The sequence below is a fragment of the Pithys albifrons genome, chromosome 16, assembly GCF_047495875.1.
Source record: "Pithys albifrons albifrons isolate INPA30051 chromosome 16, PitAlb_v1, whole genome shotgun sequence".
In the NCBI taxonomy this organism is placed as follows: domain Eukaryota; kingdom Metazoa; phylum Chordata; class Aves; order Passeriformes; family Thamnophilidae; genus Pithys; species Pithys albifrons.
Genome location: NC_092473.1, coordinates 6,282,594 through 6,308,087, shown reverse-complemented (window position 1 = coordinate 6,308,087; position 25,494 = coordinate 6,282,594). Strand labels below are relative to the sequence as shown.

At 40.7% G+C, this 25,494-nt stretch overlaps 1 protein-coding gene across 2 annotated transcripts in view; it reads left to right on the top strand.

The window, feature by feature from the left end:
- Positions 1-25,494, top strand: part of GRIN2A (glutamate ionotropic receptor NMDA type subunit 2A) — a 170,952-nt gene that overhangs the window by 128,638 nt on the left and 16,820 nt on the right. For both annotated transcript variants that reach the window (XM_071571059.1, XM_071571060.1), the window contains 2 exons: positions 1,320-1,480; positions 16,202-16,389. In XM_071571059.1, coding sequence (XP_071427160.1) covers positions 1,320-1,480; positions 16,202-16,389 — 349 coding nt within the window. The remainder of the gene's footprint in view (positions 1-1,319; positions 1,481-16,201; positions 16,390-25,494) is intronic.

The window sequence follows — 25,494 nt, the reverse complement described above, 5'->3', positions numbered from 1 at the left end:
TTTAATTGTAGTTCCGTAACAAGAAAATAGTGTTGCAGCAATAATTTCACAGTCAAGGTTTGATGGAATTGAAAATCCTCCCAGATTTTCTATAAGCCTATTTGTATTCTCTTTGCAAATTGGTACTGGATCTTGGGAATTCTCGATGCCCTGGGACTAAATGTTAAAAAGAGGAATATTTCATATGCAGCCCCAAAGGAATCAGCAGCTGTATAAATATTATCTGTCTCTTGCAGCACAGGATATACAGATTGCTCTTTAACTTCCACAGGAAAACCAGAGTGCATTTTACCAGGGAATTTATGGGTGACTGCTTTTATCAATTGCTCAATTCAATTTCCTCATTAGCCAATAGTCCCTCTAATTTGAGTGACCTTTTTCATTTGTTTCTTAAAGAGACATTTTAATCTAATCCTCAGGTGTCGCTTGGTTTTTAAAGATATTGAAAAGGTGCAAATAAAATTTTCAGATCTGTGAGATGATCTGAATGGCTGCCAGGTGTGAGAGCTGGAGGTGCCCTGGGCTATTGCCATTCCCTGGCAGATAATCCCTGCCTTGTTTGTCTGTGCTGATACAACAGCGAGAGAGGGTAAAATTGCAGGATAAACCCAGGTGCCCTCAAGCAAGTGGTTTGTAGCTTGAAACTGTGGGAATGAATAGGCACTGGGAGTGTAGGAGTGAGAGCTCCAGAAGCCCTTTCATGTCAAGGTGTGTGTGTACTTGCTGAGCCCCCTGGGAAGCTGCAAGAGCTTTTATTGCCCTTGAATTGTGGTGGTGGAAGCAAAGGCAGCTCTTAGCCTGTCCCTCCCTGGCAGAGCTTCCTCCAGGACTGGTGTGTTGTGCTTCCTGTTGGGGACTGGGGATGATTCTTTTCCTCTCTTCCTTTGGGAACCCAAAATGTCCCAGCTGAGATAAAAGTGTTTTATTTGGGTTGCTGTTTGCCACTGTGTCTGTCTGCTGGCACTGTGGGTTCTCTAGGGAGAAGTGCACATGAGCATCTTCCAGGGTCTCTCTGCTCCAGTTTCTGCTGTCCTGCCATATTAAAATGCATTGCAGAAAGTCACATTTGAGTGACAAAATTGAGCTGGTTTTGCTTTGGATGTTTCTCTAAGTTCAGTCAGTGTGAAGACAGTTCTGGTATAATAGACCTGAATTAACCCACAGCATTTGCCTAGAAGAAATTTGAGGCAGCTTATACAAGTTTTGTGTTTTTCAGCCTGAAGTTGCTCTTCTTTACATTCTGAATGCCTGAAACGCTTTGTTTTTCCCCTTTGCATTTTGAATGCCTGAAACACTTTTCTTTTCCCCTTTCTTTCTAGTTTCAAAGGCCACATGATTATTCACCTCCTTTTCGGTTTGGAACGGTCCCCAATGGAAGCACTGAGAGGAATATCAGGAACAACTACCCTGATATGCACCTTTACATGACGAAGTTTAATCAGAAAGGAGTTGAAGATGCCTTGGTCAGCTTGAAAACTGGGTGAGCTTTTCCCCATGAATTTTAAAGAATACTGTAGCCTTTGCAGAACCTGAGAAATATTGATCTGTACTTTGATACTAAACAGACTGATGTCAGGCTGCTGAGTAGTACATGGCTCCTTTTTTAATTTTTTTTTTTTTTAAATTTCAACTGCACTGTACAGATAACAGAAAGAAAAATGATTGCCTGTGACTTGTATGGCTGTTTTAAAATTACATAGAAGCTTCCATGTCCTATGTAAAATAGTTTCAAAGGACAGAACTAGTATTTCTCAAGTTTGAAGACAGATGATACAGATGAACCTGGGTGTGGCTGGAAGCTCACAGAACATGTTTTGTATAGTTCCTTGTTGCCTTTGCAGTACTGTCTAATCCTCCTTCTGACAATCTTGGTAAATATTCTGGCAAATATTATTGTTGTTCTTTCTCAAGATCTGAGATTTAGACTTAAGTGCCATCCATCCTTTTCTCTCTGGAGTAGCCCATTCTGCCTGGTTGGACAAAGAGATTGAATTTTCATTCTTAATCCTCCAAAGGTGTGAGGGTGACTCACTACTCACAGCAGTTTTCATCTGGGTGACAGGGATGTCTTAGCTCTAGTAATTTTTTCTAAACACTTAGGCTTGATAGTAGTGTGTGCATTTTTGTTAATAAGACAATAATCTTAATTTATCAATATATTTTATTTAGGTTTTGTTTTGAACTGAGGAGACTAAGTTACCATGGTGGGATTAAGTACATCTACTCTAGTGGCTGTTTCAAGGAACATATCTCCTGCTATTATTTATGGTGAACACAGGACACATTTCTTCCTGTACTAAAATGACCTGTTACTTTTGGTCCTTCTTGGGGCACTGATTGTCTTTTTAATTTTTATTGTCCTTCTTCCAAACCTTTAGTGCATTTCTGAACACAAAACACCTTGAAACTCCCAAATATTTCATTAGAGTGGAGATTCTTTTCTTTAAAAAGTTATCCTTCCAGCTCTTCCTTTCTCTGCTGTCTCTATGCTGCTGTCTGGACTCTCTCTGTCCTCATTTCTCAAGGCATTCTCAACTGGGGCTTCCCAAGGGTGGTTTCTCCCATCCTAGGACAGTCTTGTAACACAGTGTGAGATCAGCCTTGCCCAGCATCCTCCAAACTGGAGCTCCTGCTGTGACTGAGCCCCTGCAAGTTCTATTTCCTGGGTGACAGCTAAATTATGCATTAGAGCTTGTCAGCTGAATGCTGAATGCAACCATTCCTCCTGTGAATTTTCAGAGGGAGCTGTCCCTGCTTTCAGCTGTTGTTCAGTTGGATGGATAGTCTATCGAGGGGATGTACACTCCTTGTACTTTTCACTAATCATTTGTGCTACTGAAAGCCCTGAAAAAACTGCTGTTAGCTTTAAAATCAGGCCACCTGTCAGTGTGAAAACAGAGGGGCTACCTGACTTGCAGGGTTCTTCAGGGCATCTACTGAGCCTCAGGCTGGCTGCTCCTGCACCAGGAGCTCTACCTCAAAAGCTTTGCTCCTTTTGATGGCATAAATTGCTCATTTTTTATAGATTTCTTTTCCCCTGCTGAAGTTTCTTTCCTCTTCTAAGTGATTGTTCCGTGTGGATACCCCCAGGTGTGTCCCCTGCTCCCCTTGACTGCTGTTTCTGCAGCAGATGGTGCAGATCAGCTGCCACGTGAGTGTTTCCCAGATCAATATAAGTAACTGCTGCACACAGCTGTGCTTCTTGGGATTGGGTCTGGTGGCACCTACAGAAGGGTTGAACAGCATAGCATCAGCTGCTCTCAGACTTGTGTTCTTCAAAGCCATCATTTTTCACTTTTTATGCCAAATTTTCTGTTCTGTTCCTCAGCATACATTGCTGTAACTTCTTCCTTTCCCCCTCATGAATTATTTGACCAGATTCTTTCTCTTTTCCATGTAAAGTTTGCCCTTTCATCCTTTACTAGGCCTGATGGAGCTTCCCCCTTCCTGATTGAGTTCATCCTATGGTTTATAGTGCATCTTGTCCCATAGAGTCTATCTTGCTACAGCTCTTTTGAGGATGACCCATCTCTTCTTCCTCAAGCTGCTTCTGCTTCCAAACAAATATATAATTTCTCCTTTCCTTTTCAGTATGTGTGTTCTGCTGACTTTATTGCAGCTATTTTATGTCTCTTTTCATCTTTTTCTTTTTCCAAAATAATTCCTGTACATTTACCTTTTTCTTTTTTGTTGTTGCTGTTTGTTTTCATTCTCATCATTGGGGATACAACAAGGAACTTTTTTGTGTCTGATAAAGCTTGCTACTTGTGCACAGCTTTTTGAAAGTTAACTCCATAGTAATTCTGGTCATAGTGCATAGACCAGAGAAGGACTTGCTAAGATTGTCTGGTTGATAATTGCTGCTTGGAGTTAAAATAAATTGTACCTGTGTTATTTCTGAAGACTGTTTTTATAACATGTACATATTCCCAATCTCACCTTTAAAACTACTTTTGCTTAGTTGAAGACATAAGATTTAATCCCCTTTAATTTCTTTTATACACAGTTTGATTCTAATTTTAAGGTGGAGCAATGAGTCAATCCTTAATAAATGAATAATGCTGCGCATCTGATCTAAACAGAAGGAAATAAGTAGTGTCTTGTCACAGTTTAGTCTGGTTTTACTGTATCTGACACTCTTGAATCTTTTGACCAGCTTTAATTAGCATTAGCATCCTGAGGTGTATTGGGAATATCTTGGTCTTTGAGACCATTGTTTAATACAGAATGTTACGTAGTAACTGGAAGGAGAAAGCAGGAAGACAACAAACATAAAGTTTCAGATGCACAGATTTCAGAAAACAAAACCAAAACCTTTTAGTTTGTTGGGTTTTTTTCTATCTTGCTTTCTCTCAAGAAGTGGAAAATCAGCTGCTTCAGTCCAGTTGCTAACGTGGCCAGGAACAACCTCAGGGCCAGAGATACAAATAGAAATGCACATAAAATAAATGGTGTTCCTGCCTTTATTTCCTGGTCTGGTGTAAAGGTCAGATAGGTCTTGTGTTGGAGTATTGCTGTCCACACAGAGGTGTGTGCACACAGCTGTGTCTGGAAAGCCTTGAAGACATCCCCAGTCCCTTTCAGTTTTCATCTTTGAGAGGTAACGGTTCCAAAAAATAATATGCAAGAAAAGTATCTGCTTTGCTTTTCTGGTTTAATTAGAACAAGACTTCACTGCATGGGCAGTAGTTTTGGACCTATCTTGTTCAATTAGCATCAGAAATGTTCGAGATCATCAGCTGGGAAATTCTGCAAATCAAAGTGGAAATGAGGGTTTTGCTTTAGTCTGAGGTTGACATTGTACATCCTCCTTCAGGTGAATCCCCTGGAGGGTTCAGTGAAGCTTATTCAGGCAGGCTTGTTGCTATCAGTGATGAAGGCAAATTAATCAGCTTGGGTTTTCCCCTTTGATAAGAAATCAGCCTTTGTTTCTGAAAATATCTTTAAATGTGTAAGGTCTCAGTAATATCCATACCTTGTCACAAGTGTTGTCATATTGACAGATATGGTTCTCAGAAAGCTGCTGAAACTCCATTTGAACAGCAGCAGAAGTTTCATTATTAATTAAATGTATCAGTTTGCAACCAGGCCTGTTCAAAGGAAAGATCTTGTTACTGAAGTACTACTTAGTAATTTTCAAAATGGCAAAATATTGTCCCTCCTTCAATGCAATTTAGTGCTGAAAGCAATCACGGTCTCCCAGGCTTGTCAAAGCCTGTCCTTGTGTTTTTCACCGCATTTGCTGCGTTTCAGGGCTCAGGTGGCCGCAAGTGCTGTGCTGTGTGCAGAGCCTGGCACTGCTCCTTGGGCAGGACTCAGCAACTCGCTCGGGTTTTGGTCCTTAATGAGAAGAGAAATGGCAGTTATAGCCCTGAGCATTATTCAGAAGAGCAAAGTCTGTGAGACATGAGCTAATGTATTCCTGGTGGGTGAGGTCCAGCTCTGCCAGTCCTGGTGGCTCCTCTGAGTTCTGTAGAAGTTTATTGATCACGTACAGTTTTGAAAGTGCATCGCAAGCATTTCTGTCTATGCTGCATTTAATTCATCAGCATTTTGAGAACCCTCTGTCCCAGAGAGACAGATCCTATTGATTTTGCTTCTTGAAGAGAGAATAAGTCCGCAAATAGGAAGTCATTAATTATTGTGTTATGTGTTCAGTCGCTCTTTGGGTATGTTTGCTTCTGTTTGCCTGGCTGCATTTTTTTCTGAGGAGATGATAGTTAAAGAATAATATCTTTTTGCCAGCAAAGCCACCTCTCCTGGTGCAATTCTTTGGTGTGGGTTGTATGAGCTCATAGCTGTTGAGTTTGCATGCAGTGTTTCTCTGAGTATGAGTGATTTGCTGCTGTAAAACTGTCAAGAGGAGGAATTGCAGTGGCAGTAAACTGGAAATGCATTTCATGCTCTCACCTTTGCCCCAGCACATCTCCAGTGGCATACAGTCTGGGATTTAACTGCTAATGGCTGAAATGAGAAAATTTAATTGGGAGAGGCTTTTTTTAGTCTAGAGATAAAGTGGGAAATGTTCACTTGCCTGCTGCCCATCCCTTTGTTTCAAGGAACCTGCAGGAAGGAATCCCTGGTGTTCCCCAGCCCCCTGTCCATCTGCAGACCCTCTCACCACAGCTGGGACTGGGTATTCAGGGATTTGATACTAAAGTTTTGATTTCTTCCTGTTAAAGGTAGCAGTGCTTGGGACTTTATCCACATGGAGTTCAATTCCTCATTCTCTAATTGTCTCTGACAGGCTGGTGGAAATAGGAAGCTCTTGGAAAGGGTGTTGTGGAGGCAGCAGGTCTGCACTGCCAGAGCCACGGCAGGCACAGCCTCAGGGTGTGTGTGTCATCAAATGTGTGATTTATACCCCCCCAATTAGTGACCTGTGCCCTGAGGAACTGCTCTGGACTTTAGGGTGTCCTGAGCTCTCAGCCACTCTAAGAGGGACACGTGGGGATTCTGTCCCTGAGCATCAAATGCCACCAGAAACACCTGGAAGCATCTGAGCAGGGCAAAAGGCATGAGGAGTTATTTCCTCCCTGCAAGCCCTCTCTGCTGTGTGAAAACAATATGATTACTAATCTGTTTTACAGAATCCTTTGGCATTAAGCAGAGAAAGTGCAAGAGGAGACCCCACAAGGCCCTGATGGCCTTTTAACCCTCTGTCTCTGAGTTTATTGGCCCGAATTGGATTTTTGTTGTGCTCACAGTGATTGTGAATTGTATCCAATTCACAGCTCTGCACACTGTATTATTTGCTGAACAAATCCAAGCAGGTCAGAGGCTGCCCTGGCAGCTTGTTCTGCGTGGCACAGGCATAACCAGGAGGCAAAAATTCCCCCTTTCTGTCAGCTGGAACACGGCTCTGATTGTGCCCAGCAGGTCCTTCTGTTAATTAGGTCTGCCAATTAAAGTGGTGATGTGCCTAAAGTTAAAAACAACTCTTGAGTTGGAAGGGACCTACAATGATGAAATTAATATTTCAGATAATTCATTGTCAATATACTTATGATTAATGGTCAGGAATATAAAATAGCTTGGAGGACTGACTTCTCTCCCTCCTGGATTGCACTATTTCCATACAAAGGCACCCACTAGTCCATTTTTTTGGATATAACTTTCAGATGTTTTTGGAGACTGATGCTTACAAGGGTTTATTTCTGCAGCTGGTCTGGAAGACAAAATAAAAAATTCAATAGAGATGTGAGACAGGGTCATGGGAACTCCTTAGCAAAAGCTGAGCTGAACTTGGATTTTAAAACAGTCAAATGAAACCTGAGACTGAGCTGGACCACGTCTGAAGCACTGATGAGTTCAGGCAGCTTTTGCCATGAATCATATATGGAGGATCATCTTTTATGCCTTCACACCTTCTGCCTCATAGCTGGGTGCAAATACCTTCAGAAGTTGTTCTGTAGGACTGACAAGTTGAAATAATCACAACTGTCAGCCAGTTAAGATTTTTTTGTTCAAGTCAAAGTGGCCATCAGTTGGTGTCTCCTCTTTGCACTCTGCTCTCAGTCTCTCCCTGTGTCTCTTCTCTAACACCAGACCTTTGTAAAGCTCAGTAGTGATTGACAGAATATTGCATTTGTGGAGTTAAACGTACCTTCTGGAGATGAGATCTTGTGAACACCAAATTAAACAAGCTCAGAAAGAAACAGAAGGAGCTGGTGGAAGGTGAGTAATTTGGAGCTGTTCAACATGATGGGATTAACACAGCCTGGAGCACATGAAATAGCCCTTGATCTGAAGCCCAGAAAATTTGTTCAGGGACAATAGCCTTGTTTCTTTTTTTTCTTCTATCCACTGTTTGCAATAATCTACTGCCATAGATGATTAGGGCCCAAGGCTAAGCCAGTGAGGACTCACTGCCCACATAGGGGTATGTTTGGAGGGGAACATCCAAGTCAAAGAGCAGTGAACAAAGATCCAGAACTACTTGGCAGAGCAAAACATTTGCTGTTCTCCAGATTGTCTACTTGTTCTGTCAATTTTGACAGTAATCACTAAATTATTGTACAAATAAACATGAACTTTCCTTAAAACCTCCTGAAGCAGCAAATAATATGAATAACAATTTCCTTCCTGAACTTCTGCAAAAAGAAATCTTTGCTAAACAGTTTGGCCTATTCAGTAATTTTTCTCTGGATTGACCAGGTTCAGACAAGTTCTGCAATCAATAACTTCATTTAGTTTGGCATCAGATGGCTGTGGTAACTTAATTTCAATTTAAATTATGATGCTTTCTGTTGTACTTCAGTCTGATATTTGTTCCAGTGTTCATTCTAATGTTCATTTGAGCACTGCACTGAGGGGAATGGTTTCCAGTGGATGTTACAGCTGTAACCACTCAGACTAAGAATTGGAAAAGTGGTTTCCAACTGGGCAACTCCTGCCTGTGCTGACAGGCTGCAGAGTTATGAAAACATTTAAATTCAGATCCATTTAGGGTTATTTTTCAGAGGATCTGTTCACCGAAGTATCGATTCTAAAATCTAAGAGCTAAAAAGAAATGTGTGCCTGTATGAGCACAACTTTCCAGCTTTTACTGCTGGTGTCACTGCTGCAGTGAGCAGCGTGCAGGGTTTGCACTACAAAGTGCCACCAAGGTGGCAGCAGAGAGATAAAGACTCCTCAGGCATTTCCACTTTTGGCAGCGTTTTCTGACATCAGATTTTCTGATGGCTGATCCCTGGTTCCCTGTAACTTGCTGTCCTTTCAGGAAGTACAGTTATTGTCATATTCTTGTAATTATTGCATTTTCAGGACATCTTCATGGCTGTAAGATAAATCCATTGCTTTTTGTTCCTGTTATGTTTTGAGAAAAAAAAAAAAAAGAAAAAAGACCTGTCCCTTCTGTTCACCTGACCCATAGAAACTTCCCTGTGGGAAAAAATGGTTTATAGTAATTTATTTCTAATTCTTTTACTCGAGTGCTCTTCTGGGATTTTTTTTTGTTAGATATTTTTGATGGTGGGGTTTTTTGTTTCTTTTGTTCTTTTTTTTAATGTAATGCAGTTACCTATCTAATATCTTTAAATATTCCAAAGTATCTGGAAATAAAATGAGCAGGTGGAAGTAACTCTATGCCATCTAACCCCTCTTTTGAGAAGCTATTCCAAGTTTTAGTATTCATTTGTTTTGGGGTTGAGCTCAGGTGCTTGGTGAGCTGTGCTGAATTTATCCTTCATTATGCTTTTGTAACTGGGACAAAACCTTTAATCTAAAAATATATTCTCCCTACTCGGCTCTTCAGATTTTGTGTTTTGATAAACTGATGCGTTGCAAAAACTTCTTGGCTTGGCTTCTGAGCCGTGAAGTGGGACACTCTTCCATTGTATAAATTAATCATAAAGGCAAACTAAATTTTCCATTATTTTGTTGCTGAGGGAAATGTTGGAGGAACTGGAAAGGTGGATGGACAGAGAGGTGGGGAACGAGGGAGTGAGGAGGGTGAATGTGCCCCTTCAGGTAACAGGTGGTGGAGTGAAGTTACCAGTGGGGTTTGTGGCAGCTGGGATTGCCCTGACAGGAGAGGTGAGGCCTCCACAATCTCTCCCTGTGGTGTTCATGTCTGTCAGAACCTGCTCTTTCAAATTTTATGTCTGCATTTTCTGTGTGAAGATTGAAGTGAGGACAGTTCGGGCTGGGAGAAGAGTTGAAAGCTCGTTCCCTGGTCCTGAGTTCATCATGGAACTGGGTTATGCTTTGCTAACTTGTGTTGTTGCAGGGGGGTGGCTGCTGAATTTCCTCCCAATGAATTGGCAGTGTGAAGATGTCAATAAATCCATTCAGTGCGTGTGAACTTCAGTTCTGTGTGGAGCTATTTGAATATGTACTAAAAGATAAAGTCACTGCTGGGGATGAAGTGCATCAGATGGCCTGAAATGCATTTTAGTCAAAACTGGGCAAAAGAAATCAACAGTTCCTTGTGCTAAAGGTTAAACATCTGCTTCTCTTGCTCCAGCAGTATCAAAGTATCACTTCAGAGGACTTTCACTGAAGCCTCGTCTTCAGAGCAGCGTTCTCTGCCTTTGATTGCTGTGTCACTCCAGAGTGACCTTCTGGCACTGGCTCCCCTGGACACAGATGACCCTGTGTCCCTCACTGGGCACTCTTGGCACACTTTCTTTTATCTCTTCTGTGGAGAAAGAAGGGATAAAACACAAATTTGTAATTTAAATCCATCATATTTTAAAGCCAGTATTTTTGCACTTGCTGCCTTCCCAACAATGCTATTGATAATCTCTAAAATATGTGCTTATGTTTAATCCAGCCTAAAGTGGATACCATTTTTTGCCTAATACTAAATTATAAATGCTACTTTAAGGGTCATGTAAGGCAATGCAATTTATTTTTAAAAGCAAAAAAGCTGAGAAGTAGCAGGGGTTTTTTTGCAGAATGTTTTGAAAATGAGCTGTCTCTCCAAAATTAAATGATGATGGGGTTAAAGAGGCAAGATGGTGTTAAAAATATTGTTTAAGGAGCCACAGACTTGCAGTCTGATGTTTGCAATAAGACAGTAATTTCAAATATTGTGCTTTCAAGACACAACTGGAGCCTTACTAAGCAGATAGAACACCTGCTATGTAATAATCTTGGTTGTCTCTTTTGCATTTATTTACAACCAGATTTGAGGAATGACATCTCTTAGTTTTTTTTAAGACACACAGACAAATTTCAAAACTGGATCTGATTTCATTTGCTGTCTTTCCTCAGAATAAAATTCATGTTATTTATAATGAATAATTATTCTTAAATATGCAGTTGACCTTTAGATTTTCAGAGCAAGCCCCAGAAGGTACATATTTGAGTTGCAAGATACCCTTCATTAAAAATAATGTAGAAAAGTCATTGTGATAGAGCTGTTTGCAGCAAAATGCAGTGCAAGCACATTGCTGTGATGGTGCATTTCTATATTACATTCCTCCTGGTTTGTGTAAGCCAAATCTGTGTTGGTAATAATACATAGCCTTTGTCTGGCCATGAAAAGAACATGTTTGGGGGGTTAGAAAACATAAAGAAATGAGACTGAGAAAAATTGATTCTAAAGTTAATGTCCTGGATCTGACAGATGAACTCTGCACCAAATGGTATCCTCTTTATCAGGAAATTAATTCTGTTGTGAATATTGTGTGTTTGAATTTACTGCAGCTGTTGGAAACTGGAAAGCAACTTCAGTCATGCTCCAGTTTCTCTGACCCTCCAGGGAAACACAATATTATTTGTTCCATAGATTCCAGTGCTGGACAGTGAAATAGAATAATGGGAAGAAACAGAACTACATTTATAAATGTCCCTCTCCTTTTCTGAATACCATGACATAGAACACAGCAGGACCCAAAGTAACTGAAAGAGATGGATTTCTAACGTACTGGATTGCTGCTTGTGGCTCCAGAACTGCTGAGCAGATTGGCATTTTAGAGTTTTCTTTCTCATTCTCTCAAGAAAACACTTTTGAAGGGTCTTGTAGTTGGTTAGGGAAGCAAAGGAACATTTTCCACCTGAGTTATATTTCATTTGTTGAGGACTAATAAAGGAGCATTTTCCTAATCCTTCTTTTCAGTTTTCATCATAGGAAGTTTGTGCCTGAAATCAAGATGGAGAAAATTATAGGGAAGTGTTTTAAGCTCTTCTGAAATTGCTTTTCTTTACCTTTTCCTTTAATTTTCTTTACATAGGCATTTTTAAGTATGTGCAGCAATACTTGAGAATGGGTTTTTGCAATAGCTGTTCTGATTTTTCAACTCTTACCCTTCTGGATGACTCATAACCAATTAGGTACAAGACTGTCTACATTTGTTTCTCACAGATCTCCCACTTCCAATTATTACATTCACTAATGCTCTTTTGGGTTTTTCTAAGACCATTGCAATTCATAATTCTATAACATCTGATGTTCTCCTGTGCTGTGGGAGCTAAAATTCTCCCCTTGCCCTTTCCTCTTGGTACTTGCTATGTGATGAAGGGCATTTGTAGTCACTCTTATATAATTATTCCAAACTGTTTATTTTCTGTCCTAGCCAGGAGCTCTGAGGAAGTTTGTAAAGCACCCATTGCTCAGAGGAGTCCCAGCACTGTAGTCCCGCTCCTCTGGGCATTCTGCAGGTGTCTGGAATGTGTGAGGAGTTCATGGCAGTTATGCACCTTGTGTCTTGCTGCATCCCAGGCTTGGCAGTTCTCTTTCAGCTTTCTACTAATTCTTACCAGTTTATTTAAACCTACACAGTGTGACAAAGCTGTTCACTCTCTGAAGTGGCTGCACTGAAGTGACAAGTTAATTGGTTCGTTTGTACGTGACTAAGGTTTGCAGGAGGCTCTGAGCCTCTCTGGGTGTGGGTGCTGTTCTGCAGTGAGGATGTGACTCCCCTACAGCGTGGTCAGCACTCAGAGCAGTGCAAAGCTTCTCAGATGTTTGGCTGTCACAAGAACAAAGAACAAGGAGAGCTGGAGGGTCCAGGCTTGCCAGTGCTTGCCAGGCATGACAGGGAAGGGCATCTGTGTCCAGCAGCCCCTGCCATGCACACGGCCTGGCTCTTCCAGCACAGCCAAGCCAAACCGCAGCTGTGGCTTTCCCCACTCAGACATAGCAGGAAGGAAACTCCTCTCTGTTCCCAGCAGCCTTCTGGCCTGGGCAATCCCTGCCTTGTCTTACTCTGGAGCTGATGCCAGCTCTGCAAAGGTCACATTTTTGGACTTGCCCACGTTTTGCTGTCTCCATTTTCGGAAACACTTATTGAGAAATGTTTAAAGTTATCTGAAAGTTCTTAAAAATGTGGAGTGTCAGGAATTCACCTGCTAGGGATGGAAAAGTTGGGTGCCCTAACATCTGAGAGCTCAGTTTGGGCTTTTACTCCCTGCCCACACTGCAGGGGTACAGCATGTTCTGAAGCTTTGCAGGAACAGTGCTTCTGTAATCAGCCCATGATGAAGAGATAATTAAGCCTTGAGAGCTTATAAGATATATGTTGGAAATAGGGAGTATAGATTCTGAATATGAGTTTGTATTTCTAGACACCAAGACTTTTTCAGGGCATTCAACTTTTTGATTTACAGTTTAGACATTGGGCAGCAACTGATGGCAGAACCTTCAGCTCTCAGCATCTGTCTGGGAAGTACCTCATATTTTTAAATTGGTTTGTGTAGTGAGATTTATTGTGCCCTTTTGGAAGTAGTATGGAAAAGCCCTCAAAAGCAAAGCCCCCTGCACCCTCAGAACCTGCTCTGCTCGTGTGTACCCACAGCACTGATGCCACTCCTGGGAAACTGGGGAGGTGGTTCCACAGTGAGTGAGTGAACTGTGATTGAGCCTTGTCTTTCTGTCCCAAGGTTTTACTACAGTGCTGTGGAAACAAACTGCATTGAAGAGTGTGATGTCTGAGGCAGCACAAGGCTTTTGCCCTGGAGCCTTTAGCAAAGAGATCTTTTCCCTCTGTGTTTCTGTCTGAGTCTGTTTTGACAGAGGAATAGCTGACTCTTTACGTCTCTCTGTTTACCAGCATGTGTTTTATGTGCTTACTTTGCAAAACTATAAATCCCAGAAAACAGATGACAAATTGCAGTGTGTTTGAACTGAGGCTGGCTGACTGCACCAGTGTCTGTGCCCATGTCCTGCCAGTCCCTTCCCTGAGCCAGAGGCATCCACTGGGAGGGGCAGCATCATTCCCTCCCCACAGGTCACTGCAGAGCTCTCAAAGCCTGAGTTTGCTTTGTATTTATTGACTTTGGTAATTGTCTGCTGCAGATCAGAAAAGCTCCAAGTGTCTTGAGGGTACAGCCAGCAGGTTTGTGGGCCTACCCAAAGGACATAGATTTTTGGTTTTACTTTCTACACAAGCAAAGATTTGGCTCTGAAGTGCTGAATCCAAGCCCATCGTTTAGAAAACTCTGATCTTGTGTTGAGGGCTGCAGCTTGGCCAGTGCCCCAGGGCCCTCTTGGGTATTTCCAGTTTAGTTACCCCAGTGCCACAGAGACATCCGTGTTTTATTTCCAGATTGAACTCGTGGCATCACCTACCAGATGTTTAGTGGTTGTTTTCTGCATGTTGATTTGTCCATTTAAAGGAAGGAGGAGCCAGACTTTTAGCATTTGTGGAGCTAATCTACCTTTTAAGCTGAGAGTTGCACCAACTGAGTTTTAGGGAAGAGTGAAGGAAAAGAGGTGATGGCCCAACTATATTTTTAATAGTTGCATAAGCCACCTGTACTTCTCTAAATTAACTTCTTCACTGAATTCCGATTTAATGACTTGAATGGTGACTGTTGGGTTAAATATCCTTGAAGGGAAGCAATAAAGTACAGGATGTAGCGACAGGAACTTCACTCTTCCCTTTCTCATGACACCAGACAAAAATCCAACAATTTCACTCTCTCCTGGTATTTCTTTTGGTTTAACATGAGATAAACTGGTAATTTTTAGTGCCACACTTTAAAAATCTGATTTAGAGTTCTGCAAAAGGTAGGGTTCTGTATGAATCTGTTGTTTGGTTAATTATGAACAAAATGCATTATGATGCACATGAAAATTTGTTATTTTTTGATTATTTTTTCCTGTCAGTAGTCAAAATGTGGTATGCCTAGGTCTTGCTCTGTTCTGTGGCTATGAATGAAAAGTTTCATCAACATAAACTGATTTAAGCTAGAAGCAAGTGTGATTCCAAAACTCAGCAACAGAATTCACAAGTGGTACATACTGGTATAATGTAATTGAAGTTGATGCTCTTGTACCTGTTTGTGCCACAATACATTTATTTTTATAATTCCCTTGCCATGAAGACAGGCCCCAACTGTTTCTGAGCAGTATTTTGCCAGCCTCCATCAGCTGCATCCCATCAGAAGGACTCAGCAGTGCTCCCCAGCGATGTGCTGTGGCTCAGTGTGCACAGCGGGCAGTGCCGGCAGTGCCTGGGGCGGCACAGCCAGGGAGGGTGGCAGGATGGGCACTGTCCCCACAGCATCCCGCTAGGCCCATGGTGTGGCTGTGTCCTCCCTGCTCCTCTGGCCCCCTGAGAGATGGAGGGTGTATTGCTGGGGGATGGCATGGCTTTGATTTAGTGTGTCTTTTGGGTGAGGTTTGGGCTGAGACCCAAATAGCTTCTTCCTCTTGCCTTTGCAGTCTGCTGGTCTTGTTCAAGTGTTACAAATCTTAGAGGTTGTGGCTGCAGGTGAGGGCAGTTATGCAAAATAAAGTTAAGGTTTGTCTTTTTCTTTTTAAGGATTGCATATGAATTTCTGTCAGTATAAGAATGTCTTTCCTTTGGCTGGGATCTGCTGCTGCCAAATTATTGTCCTTCCAAATGGCCTCCTTCTCTTGTATGTGTATTTTCATTGCCTTCATTGGTGAAATAGCCAATGAAGACTTCAAACTCTTGTTGTACAGTGTTTCTGAAAAGGTATCCCTGAAGGACACTAAGTCTTTTCCCTTCCTTACTGAATTTGTTTTCCTTCTTGTGTTGTGTTCCCTGGATTCTTTGGAGAATGGGATTATCCAAGTCTTACATTTTTAGGTAGATGGGCTGAAAGGCTGGAACTTTTTCACAAATGCCTTTATTTCTGCTGTGTTCCAGATACACAAATAATACAATTGGAACTGTGTATTGTAAAGAAATACTTTCTTTCATTTTAAAGCAGGATTTAGACAGCTGTATTGAATATGCTCCAGTACTGGAGCATATTTGAATACATTCAATATGCTTTGTCTTATCAAGGACTTAACCTCCACCTTCACTGGTTATTTTTGGAAAGAGATATAAAATAAGGACGTGTATGTAAAACCAGTGAACTCAAGTTTTCAATCTCATTCAGTAATTGAAATAACTGGTTATTGTTGTTTCAATTCTAAATTCTCTATTGTCATTTGTGTTGGTTTTGGAAACCATTTTGCATCTCAAGATATTTATTACTCATTTTGAGAACACAGATACAAAGATAACAGGACAAGACATTTTGTAGCTTGGTTTCTCCTGCTCAGTACTTTTTAACAGCATCCCTTAAAATAGAAATGCAAAACTATGTGTCCTACTTTCCCCTCACTAAAATAGATGCCTTTTGTTAATTTTAGATACAGCAGAGCAGGATATGTAATTAATGATATCAAAGAATCCATATGATATTCAACAGGGTCTTAACATCAAGGACAAAAGAAGTCTGACAACAGCTGTCCCTAATGATTTGGTTTGTAAAATGTTTTCTTTTATTTCAGGAAGTTGGATGCTTTCATCTACGATGCAGCGGTGCTGAATTACAAGGCTGGGAGAGACGAAGGCTGCAAACTTGTCACGATAGGGAGCGGGTACATCTTTGCCACCACGGGCTATGGGATTGCACTGCAGAAGGGATCACCTTGGAAGAGACAAATTGATCTCGCCCTCCTTCAGTTTGTGGGAGATGGTAGGGACCAACCTTTTTTGCCTTTCTTTCTCTGTGTATGCACAGTTAATTCAGCTTTAGTAGCTCTGAGCCTTTTAGTGCTGTTCTCTTGCAGCCTTAAAAAAAAAAAGTAAAACAAATGAGTAAAATTGCTTCTTGATGCTGAGAAAGGAATTCTCATCTGCTCTGTTCTAACTCACCTTGCTGCCAAGGACATCTATTTTCAGGAAGTGTTTTCATATACATCACAAGTTAAAGCTGGCCTTCATGTTAGAGAGCATTTATAAATTTCTTTATTTTCTTTACTTTGGCCTTTGAGCAATTCCTGAGGAGTTTTTCCTTGGTAGAAGAGTTGCCTTTCAGCATGGCTGTTTTACTATTAAAAAGTGTTTAGCTCAGATGTTTAGAAGTGTGAGTGATCCCTCATCTAGCATGGATTCATTTAAATTTCTGGAAGAATACCTGTGAAATTGGAGTAGGTTGACTGGCTTCATTGAATTTCAAACAACTATTTTTCATTCTAACACAAAATAGGAATATTGTAGGTCCTCTTGGCGCTTCTGCTCTGCAGAAGAAAACTTACAGCACATCTTTTATATATTTGTAAACAATAGTGATGACTCAGTCTCCACATAGGGCTTGAACTCCTTTTTGATTGTGGAATAATTCTTTGCCACAGTGAAACTTCAAGCCTTTTATATGTGCAAGCAAACAGAAATATGGTGATTAAAAAAATTGTGTGTTATGACTGACTAAAGTCTTCTATCAGACTGGAACATGGTGTGTGTTACATAATGGGTTGGTTTGTTTGTTTATTGATACATGTGTTGACTTTACATTTCTCCGTCAGTGAAACAGAGGGCTCTGTTGAAAAATAACCATGGTCTTAAGGTCACCAATGTCAAACTAAGAGGGGCGAATTCCAATATAACAGGAATGGCAGAGTGCAGGACCTTAGCATGGTGGCCTCCTGTTCCATAAAAAACAACATTAATGTTCATACTGCAGACAATGAGTGTGTTAGTCTTCCAGCACATGGATTTTATTCCTATTATAGCACTAAACAACTGGAAGAAGTGTAATCATCGTGATTGATGCCTCTTGTCTGGTGCACATGCAGAGGTTTTAGTGTCCTCATCATCGATCTGGTGGCTTTAGAGAGGCTTATGAAGAAACATTGCTTACTTGGGTGAAGGAATGAATAAATGACCTGCCATGGCTCTATTTCAGGCATTCACATACTCGTGTTAAACAGTTGCAATTTATTGGCTAAAATATGTGCTTTATTTTTCTATTAGCGAACAGAATATTTTTTTCTTCTTGTGTAATGCTATTAAGAATTATTAGGTGCTGTAATCTGACATATTTTTAGATGGGCAAGTTGAATCAGAAATGTTAAATTATTGGTCCCATACTAAAGAAGAAAAAGCTTCTGATGCTGAAGGAGGATTTGAGTTGTCTTTCTCAGTGTGGGCTAACCCCTCTAAATGTTGCCAGAGAATCCCTCAGGTTTTTGTTCTTTTCACTTTGCACTTCCTTCATGCTTTGTTTATCATCACTTTTGATACTTCTCATCCAACAAAAAGAAATTAAATCAGTGGGAATGAAAATAAATGAAATAGAAGAGAAAGCAGTTGAAGGATTTAAGAAAAAGCTCAAAATATCAAAAGGTGCTGCATTTTTATGCACCACTTTGTCTCTGAGTATCAGGGAAAAAAACAAAATTAATGGAAAAAACGTGTGAAAAATCTTATCCTGTATTTACCCTTTGACCTGTGGACTTACTTAGCATATAAATGCTTATATCTTTAGCCTATTTTTAGTAGCTGAAAACAATACAAATATATTGTATACAAAACTCAGCATTAAAACCTCCATATGAATAATTTATAGAATGGCAATAGATACAGTGGACACCCAGGTGAATAAAACCTTGTCATGAAGTATCTGCTCCCTTGTTCATCTTGCTCACATATTACTTCAGGAGATAAGCAAGTGATCTGAATACACAATCCATGGGGATTGTGAATGCATTGATGGAATTTTTGCAGGACCTTTAGAAGTTATTCTGAACAACCCATGAATGCCAAAACATTTATTTTCTCTTGTACAGGACCCCTAAATTTGTTCCGAAAATGATGTGGGCACTATTAAAAAGAATAGCAGTTGGACACATATGATGTGTAGGAATTATTGTAGGCATGTTTCTTTTAATCCCACAACTTCATTGTGTCACAGGCCTGGATGATAATTTTCAGGAAAAATAAACTCAACCAAAAAAATGCAGGAAAAAAAGAAACAACAAAAACCCCTAAGAATGAAATGTCTTCTGATTTACAAAGTACATTGCAGGTGAACTGGAATAAACCACCAAGAAATTAAATGTAAAGAGTAATTGCCCGGAACTAGCATGACCTGATTTTGTAATCTACATCTAACTTCAGTAGTTCGATGGATAATCTTTTTAGCTATGAACTTACATAACTGTCTTTTGGTGAACTGGAAGGGATGAACCCAGAGTTCAGACCAACATCACTTTGCTGTATCACTAAAAATCTCTTTGAAGTTATCTAGACTAAAAGCAAGTATGGTTGGGGGGAAGTTTCATTTGAAGATGATACTCCTGGGAAAGCCTCAGAGGAGTCTGAATGAGGTTGTTTAAGTAAATAGCAAACACAAATGAAGGCAGACATACTTATTTTACATGTATAGACTCTGCAGAATATATTACTCCCTTAGAATAAGCCTATAAAACAGCCCAATTCCTGGTAGTATTGAATTACTATTCAGTGTATGTAATAGAGCATCCATCGCAGTATGGAATAATTTCAATGAGTGATTATAAATGTAATGAGTTTCATAACTATAAGAAAAAAATCCTAATGAGTTTAACAAACACAATTTCTTTATGTGAATATTATGTTAATAAGAGCAGAAAACCTTTTGGATTATACTAGATTATACTTGGATAAGGCCAAGTGATTTGTTATCTGATTGCACCTACAAGAAGCCATGATCTCATCTCTCTTTTACATTTCCCCAGTACTGAGATGGCCTTTTTAAATGTATTTTAGAGCTTCCAATTTCCTCTGCATGTGTCTTTCTCCTGTGATTTTCCTCATTTGATTTTTCCTTCCTGCTTGTGTATCATTCTCCTATGCAAGCCAGATAACTTACACAATGAAATGAAGTTTTTGTGCAGTGGAGAGGAACCTTTTTGCTCTTCCTTGCTGATGTAAAACATCCAGCTGAAGAATTAATGATTTGTTCATGCAAGGGCATCTTTTCATACTTCTCAAAGCGTGATGCTTTTTCTGCATTAAAGCCAATGGCTTTGAACCCTCTTTTTTTTTAATCCTGTTGGCACTGGAAGAAAACTGAAGTAAATACAGAAGGATGTTGATCTGTGTTAGGGATAACTTCAGACTTAGGCTGGGTGGTTTGCATGTGCTCAAAACATAAGCATTGTTTTGATCCTGAGGATACTTCTACTGGGTGGACAAATCATACGGACAATTAGCAATCATACTATAAAAGCAGCTCTGAAGTCTCAGTAGAAGGAAGGAGGCTACAACATGCCAAATTTTTCACTCTAGCAAAGAGGAAAAGAGAGAAAAGGAGAATGGGAATGAGTTGCTGAGGAATTTAAAGAATAGCTACTTAATTGTCTCAAAAATATAATTTTCTTCAGAAGATTCCATCCCTTGGTCCATGCAAGTTCATATACATATCCCAGTTCATGTGAATACGAGTTCAATATGCTCTTGTTAGTTCAAGATTAATTGCTTTGAAACACCAAATCTTTTTAAGAGAGTGAGGAGTTTCTTTTTCTTATATAAAGGATATGAGTGAATTTCTGGCTTTGTTGATCTTACTACCTGTACAGCACATCTCATTATCTGCAAAAGCTTCAAGCTGATGGTTAGCACCTGCATCTTTATTTAAAATAGTTGATCACTGGGATGATGAGTTAGTCTGTAAAGCACAGTGGTGGTTTTCTTCTTTTTCTGACTTGCTGTGGCCACAAGCAAAGCTTCCACTGTTTTCTAACAGAGAAATAAAAAACATTTCTACTGAGACACAGAAGACAATTTCTCAGTCTTCTGTTGAAAAATAGAAGCATCCAGGAGTTCAAAAGCAACCAAAATGATACGGCTGCTAAGAAACAGCACCATCATTTTGTTTGGATCTGCCGCCCACAGCCACGGGAATGTGTCAGAACAGAAACGTCGTGCGCTGAGGAATCGCTTGGGATGTGCTTTGACTTCTTTTATCAACCCCTGTGAGAGCAGCTGGGCAGGCTGGCATGGCCAGCACCAGAGTGTTACCCCAGCAGCTGCCAACTGCTCTTTGCACAGCACTGGCCATTCCATTGTGCAGGAAAGGCTCAGGCACACAGCGAGTCTGTAACTGTGGGACCACAACTTTTGGGAAGGCACCCATGTCCCTCCAGCCTTCAGCAGCAGAAACTTTTGGCCAACTATCTGAAGGCCCAGGTATTGCTAAGAGTCCTCTGGCTTGGGTTGAATGCGCCATTCAAAGTAGAGTAGTAGTTTTATAAAAGTATCCTGCAAAAGACAATGGTGGACATTGTTTCTGAAACCCATGGCATCTTTGGCATTTGGAGTAAAACCACTGGTGCCTGGTAAGTGAGGAGAATTTAGCTTTCTCGTTGTCTTTTTTTTTTTTCCCCTCTCAGTCTTTCTCTAATCTTTTTTTTTTCCTCTTTTATTTTTTCATTTGTGGGTAAGTGAGATTATTGAACTGCAAACGACAAAGCTGCTTCAGGATTAAGAGAGTAAGAGGAGTTCAGAGTGGGCATGGCATGAAGAGAAAGACAGTGAGAAGCCTTTAGATATGAGTGATGCAGTAAAATAGAGGAATAAAACATTCCTGACAGCAGAAATGGATGGAGACAAGGAACAAAAAATGTGGGTAAGGAGAGCAGTTTTGGGGAGGGGTGGGGCAATATCAACCAGCTGGCCAGGTTTTGCCTCTACTCGTGTGAGGTATTTATAACATGTTGCACTACCTGAAGATTAAGAGCTCAGTTCCAAAGACAGTGTGGGAAGAGATCTCCAGGAAAAGAGGGCAGATGATGCAGCTGTATTAAGCCCTTAACCCTTAAAGCTGCCATCTTTAAAGCAGTAAGAGACACAGAGATGTAAAGAGGAAAACTGGTTCTGATTTGAATTTCCAGAGTCTGTTATCCCCTTCCTAATAACTTTCAGTTCTGGTTCATCTTTATGGGCTTTTAGTACGGCTTAGTCCACTGAGAATTGTTTTCCGGGGTGGATAATTGCTTCCCACTCCTTAGGGGTACTAGGTAACTGTGGAAATGGGATTTGCCCCCTTACATCTGGAAGAGGAAAGATCTTTGTTGTTTTTTTTTCTTTCACATTTTAGCATAAGCCTTCCAAATCACTGTCTAGATTCTAAGGAAGTGTAGCACTGTGACTCACATGGACTGTTAAAGCCTGAGAAGGAAATACGTATGTGATTATAAGGACATATTTTCAGTGCGTGCTGCTCAGGCAGAATACACCCACAATCACAGTGATTTTCTGTTTATATATTTAGTGTCCTCCTTAAGCAGTGGGTGGAACAAATGTGACTGAAGAGTGTGAGTGTATAAGTGGAGGGCGTTTGTGTAGCTGAACAAGAGTTAGAGGGATTGTAATATTGAAAGTCGTGCTTAGCAGTTCTGTTAATTCATCCTTAACTAATGGGGACATGCAGAGTGAAGTCATTAGCTCACAGTAAGTTTATTGCTGTCAGTCATCTGTGTTCCTCTTGCTATTTTTACAGGGAGAAGTAACTCAGAAAATAAGAGTAAGAGAGATTGTTTTGGGAGATCCAGGCTAAATTTGATAAGTTGCTTTTATATAATCTCTTCTCTGAAACATTCTGTATGGATCAGATAACTGGGTCACACTGGAATTGATGAGCTTATTGAACCAAATGCACATCAACCCATTTGGATGCTGAGTCCTCTGTTCAGGGTGAAGACCCTTTTATTTCAGGGTCCCTAAGAGGTCAAGTGTTACCCTCCTCCTCTGTCCCTTTGGGGGAGTTCTTATATGTTAAATTTGAAAACTACCATTTTTAAAGTCTAAATAAGCAGATGATTCTGTTAGTGCCACCAGAGCCTTTTGAAGATGATTCCCTACATCTGATCAGTGTGAATGTATATTTTTTACCCTTCTAGTCAAGAGCTATACCTGGTTTATGCCAGTTCTCTTTACTGGCACACTGGCTCCTCAGGCTGAACCTGATGTTAGTGCTTAGCACGAGAGTCACCACCCCTCGCCCTGCCAATACCAGCCTGTTCCCTTTGCACCTTCTGCTCTGACACGTGCACTGTGATCTCCTGCCGGGGTGGCCTCCTCCTGTTCTGCACCTTCTGCAAGTCATAGGGAAGTGCTGACACTGTTGTACTTAATAAAACAATGAGGGCCTCAAGCTGCAGCTCTGCTATCCCACCCTGGGCAGAGCATCCTTTCCTTCAGAGCATCCTTTCCTCATGTGTGACACAATACAGGGGAGAATTAATTTTTCCAGACTCTCACTGATGCAAGGCAATGCTTTGTGGAGTCAGAGGTGGGTCCATGCAGCTGTAGGTGCTGATACTCCTGCTACAGGAGCTGGCAGTGGTGAAGGTGTACCCCACACTGGGGGTTCCACAGCTCAGGTGCCTGTGTGCCATGGATCTTGGTTGTTGGATTGTAAACCCAGTCTCTCACCCATGCTCAAGAGGGCTGGAGCCCATTTTAGAAACTCCCATTAGACTATTTTTTCCCCAGTTCATTTTAGGTTTGCTGTTTCTCTTACATTCTGTGCCTGGCCTTGGGTTGTGATGAGTTGAAAGGACAGGCTGGCACTCTGAGCTGCCCTGAGATGATCCTTTGCCAACAGCACATGGAGTGTTAAAGGTCCCGTTTGGTTTTTTTTGATACAGAAAGGGTGCATAAAATAGATTATTTTTTTTAAATCCCTTTACGTGTGAGCACAATTAAATAGGTTAGAATTAAGAAAAGAACATGATGAAAATATCCCTTCAGAGTACCTGAGGAAGCAGTTGAGGCAGCCTGGGAGCCATCAGTGATTATCTGCAGGAGCCTATGGCTTTAACATACATGGTTAGAGCAGGGCAAGAAAACACCTGTCTTTTAAAGAAGAAAAGTAAGGATTCAGTGAACTATAGACTTTAATGCTTATGAAAACACTTCATGCCTTGCTTATTTCTGGTAATTTTTTAACTAGGGACTTAGGTGATAATGAAAATTTTTACTTTATAATAGTCAGAAGGAAGACATCAGACAAGGACTGAAAACCTGTTATGCTCTCTTTAAAAAAAAAAAAACCCAAATCTTAACACCAAATTGATTTTTTATAACTGCTTGTGGAGAATGATGGATTATGTGGGCTTGAAGTTTCTCTTTTTTATAAATAACATGTAATTTCAGTTTGCTGCATCTTTCTGGAAGGTTGTGAGATGTAGAGGAAAAGAACACTAGAAAACAGAATAACATCAGTGAAATGAACCCCAAGTTAGAGAGCCTTTGCCATCAGTACCTTGTGGATGATCCATCACATGGGAAGACACTGCCTTTTTCAGGAAGAGGGTTTCATGAGCAAGGCTGAGAACCAGGGCAGGATGCTCAGAGCCTTCCAAGGTGCTGGGCCTGCCTAGGAAGTGAAAGGAATCTGGGAAGAGCAGTAGCTCTCCTGAAGGAACTCCAGAGAACTGACGCACGTCCATGAGACTGTCACAGAGACTGCAAAAGGCAGCATGTGTCTGGGCCCCGAGGGGATGGTGATAGGGGTGGGTGACAAGGGCCACCATGAGGAAAAGCATGTAATTCTGCCCTTTGCTCTGTATCCTTTCTGTGTCTGAATAATGGTATTTTGATGTAACAAAATGTCTTGGTTTGAGATTATTCAGGGAGCACACCTGAACCATATCAATTCTTCCCAGGATGATAATGGATGATAATGTGTGAAATAGGCTGGAGGGGCTGCACTGAAATGTAGAAAGAAAGGCACTTGTGGAATATTGAGGCTGAATGGCCAACTGGCACATTTCTGTGCAAGGAGCAGTCGGAGCAGAGAGCACCAGAGCCACGGGATCGAACCCAGGGAAAACACAAAGGGATCTGTCTGAGCACAGTTTGTGCTGTAACACAAACCCATTGTAAATAGTCCTGAATTAAAGGGAGAGAGCCAGAATGCTGCAATATACTGGAATGTGTTTTGACTGAATAGTGTAGACACCCAAAATCACTTGAACTAAGGGTCTTTAAAACGCTTGTACTTACACTCTTATACCATAAATGAGGCAGATCTTTTATGATACAGTGCTATAGAATTTTTAAAAATCTCTTAAAGTAGCCATCATGTAGTTGCTTGAGAATTTTTCAGATTGAATATATTGTGAACATATTAAACAGAAAATAAGCACTGTATTTTTTTTTGTCAAATATGTTGGAACTCTTCATTTTCTAATCTTGTGCTGGTGTCATGATGTACTTCCTTGCTGAGATTTGCAACTGTTCATTTAAACCTTAATCTGGTACACACATGAATGAAGGTAGGAAATTATTCTGGCACTGCACTCCTTTTAGTAAGATCCTGAAGTGAAAACAAAAAGCCTTAAAATAAACCAGATTAATATTTATGAGTAACTTGAGACCCTGCTATTAGATGCAGACTTGAACTCCATTAACACCGGGTTCACTGAGGCCTGGCATTTATGTGTATTGAGGTTGCTGACTTAGATTTCCAAGGTCTGTTTTATGGAATATTTGGAGCTTTCACTTGCTATTTAGTATTATTAACACATGCTGATGACTGAACCCCCTGGTGCCTGGTAATCATGAATTCCTGACCTTTCAATTGCCAGGCCCAGTATAGGTGTCATCACCCCACACATTCACCTCACAAGTCAGACCACCCAAAAGGATTTGAAAGACATTCCTCCAAGAGGACTTGATTCTTTTAAAATTTTTTTTCCCTAAACCAAATTATAACTAGTCTTAAAGTTCAATCTTTTGAATTCCAGCTCCAGGCTAAGTTTGTAAGCGACTGATTTTGATAAGGAATGAATTGACACCCCAGATAAAAAAA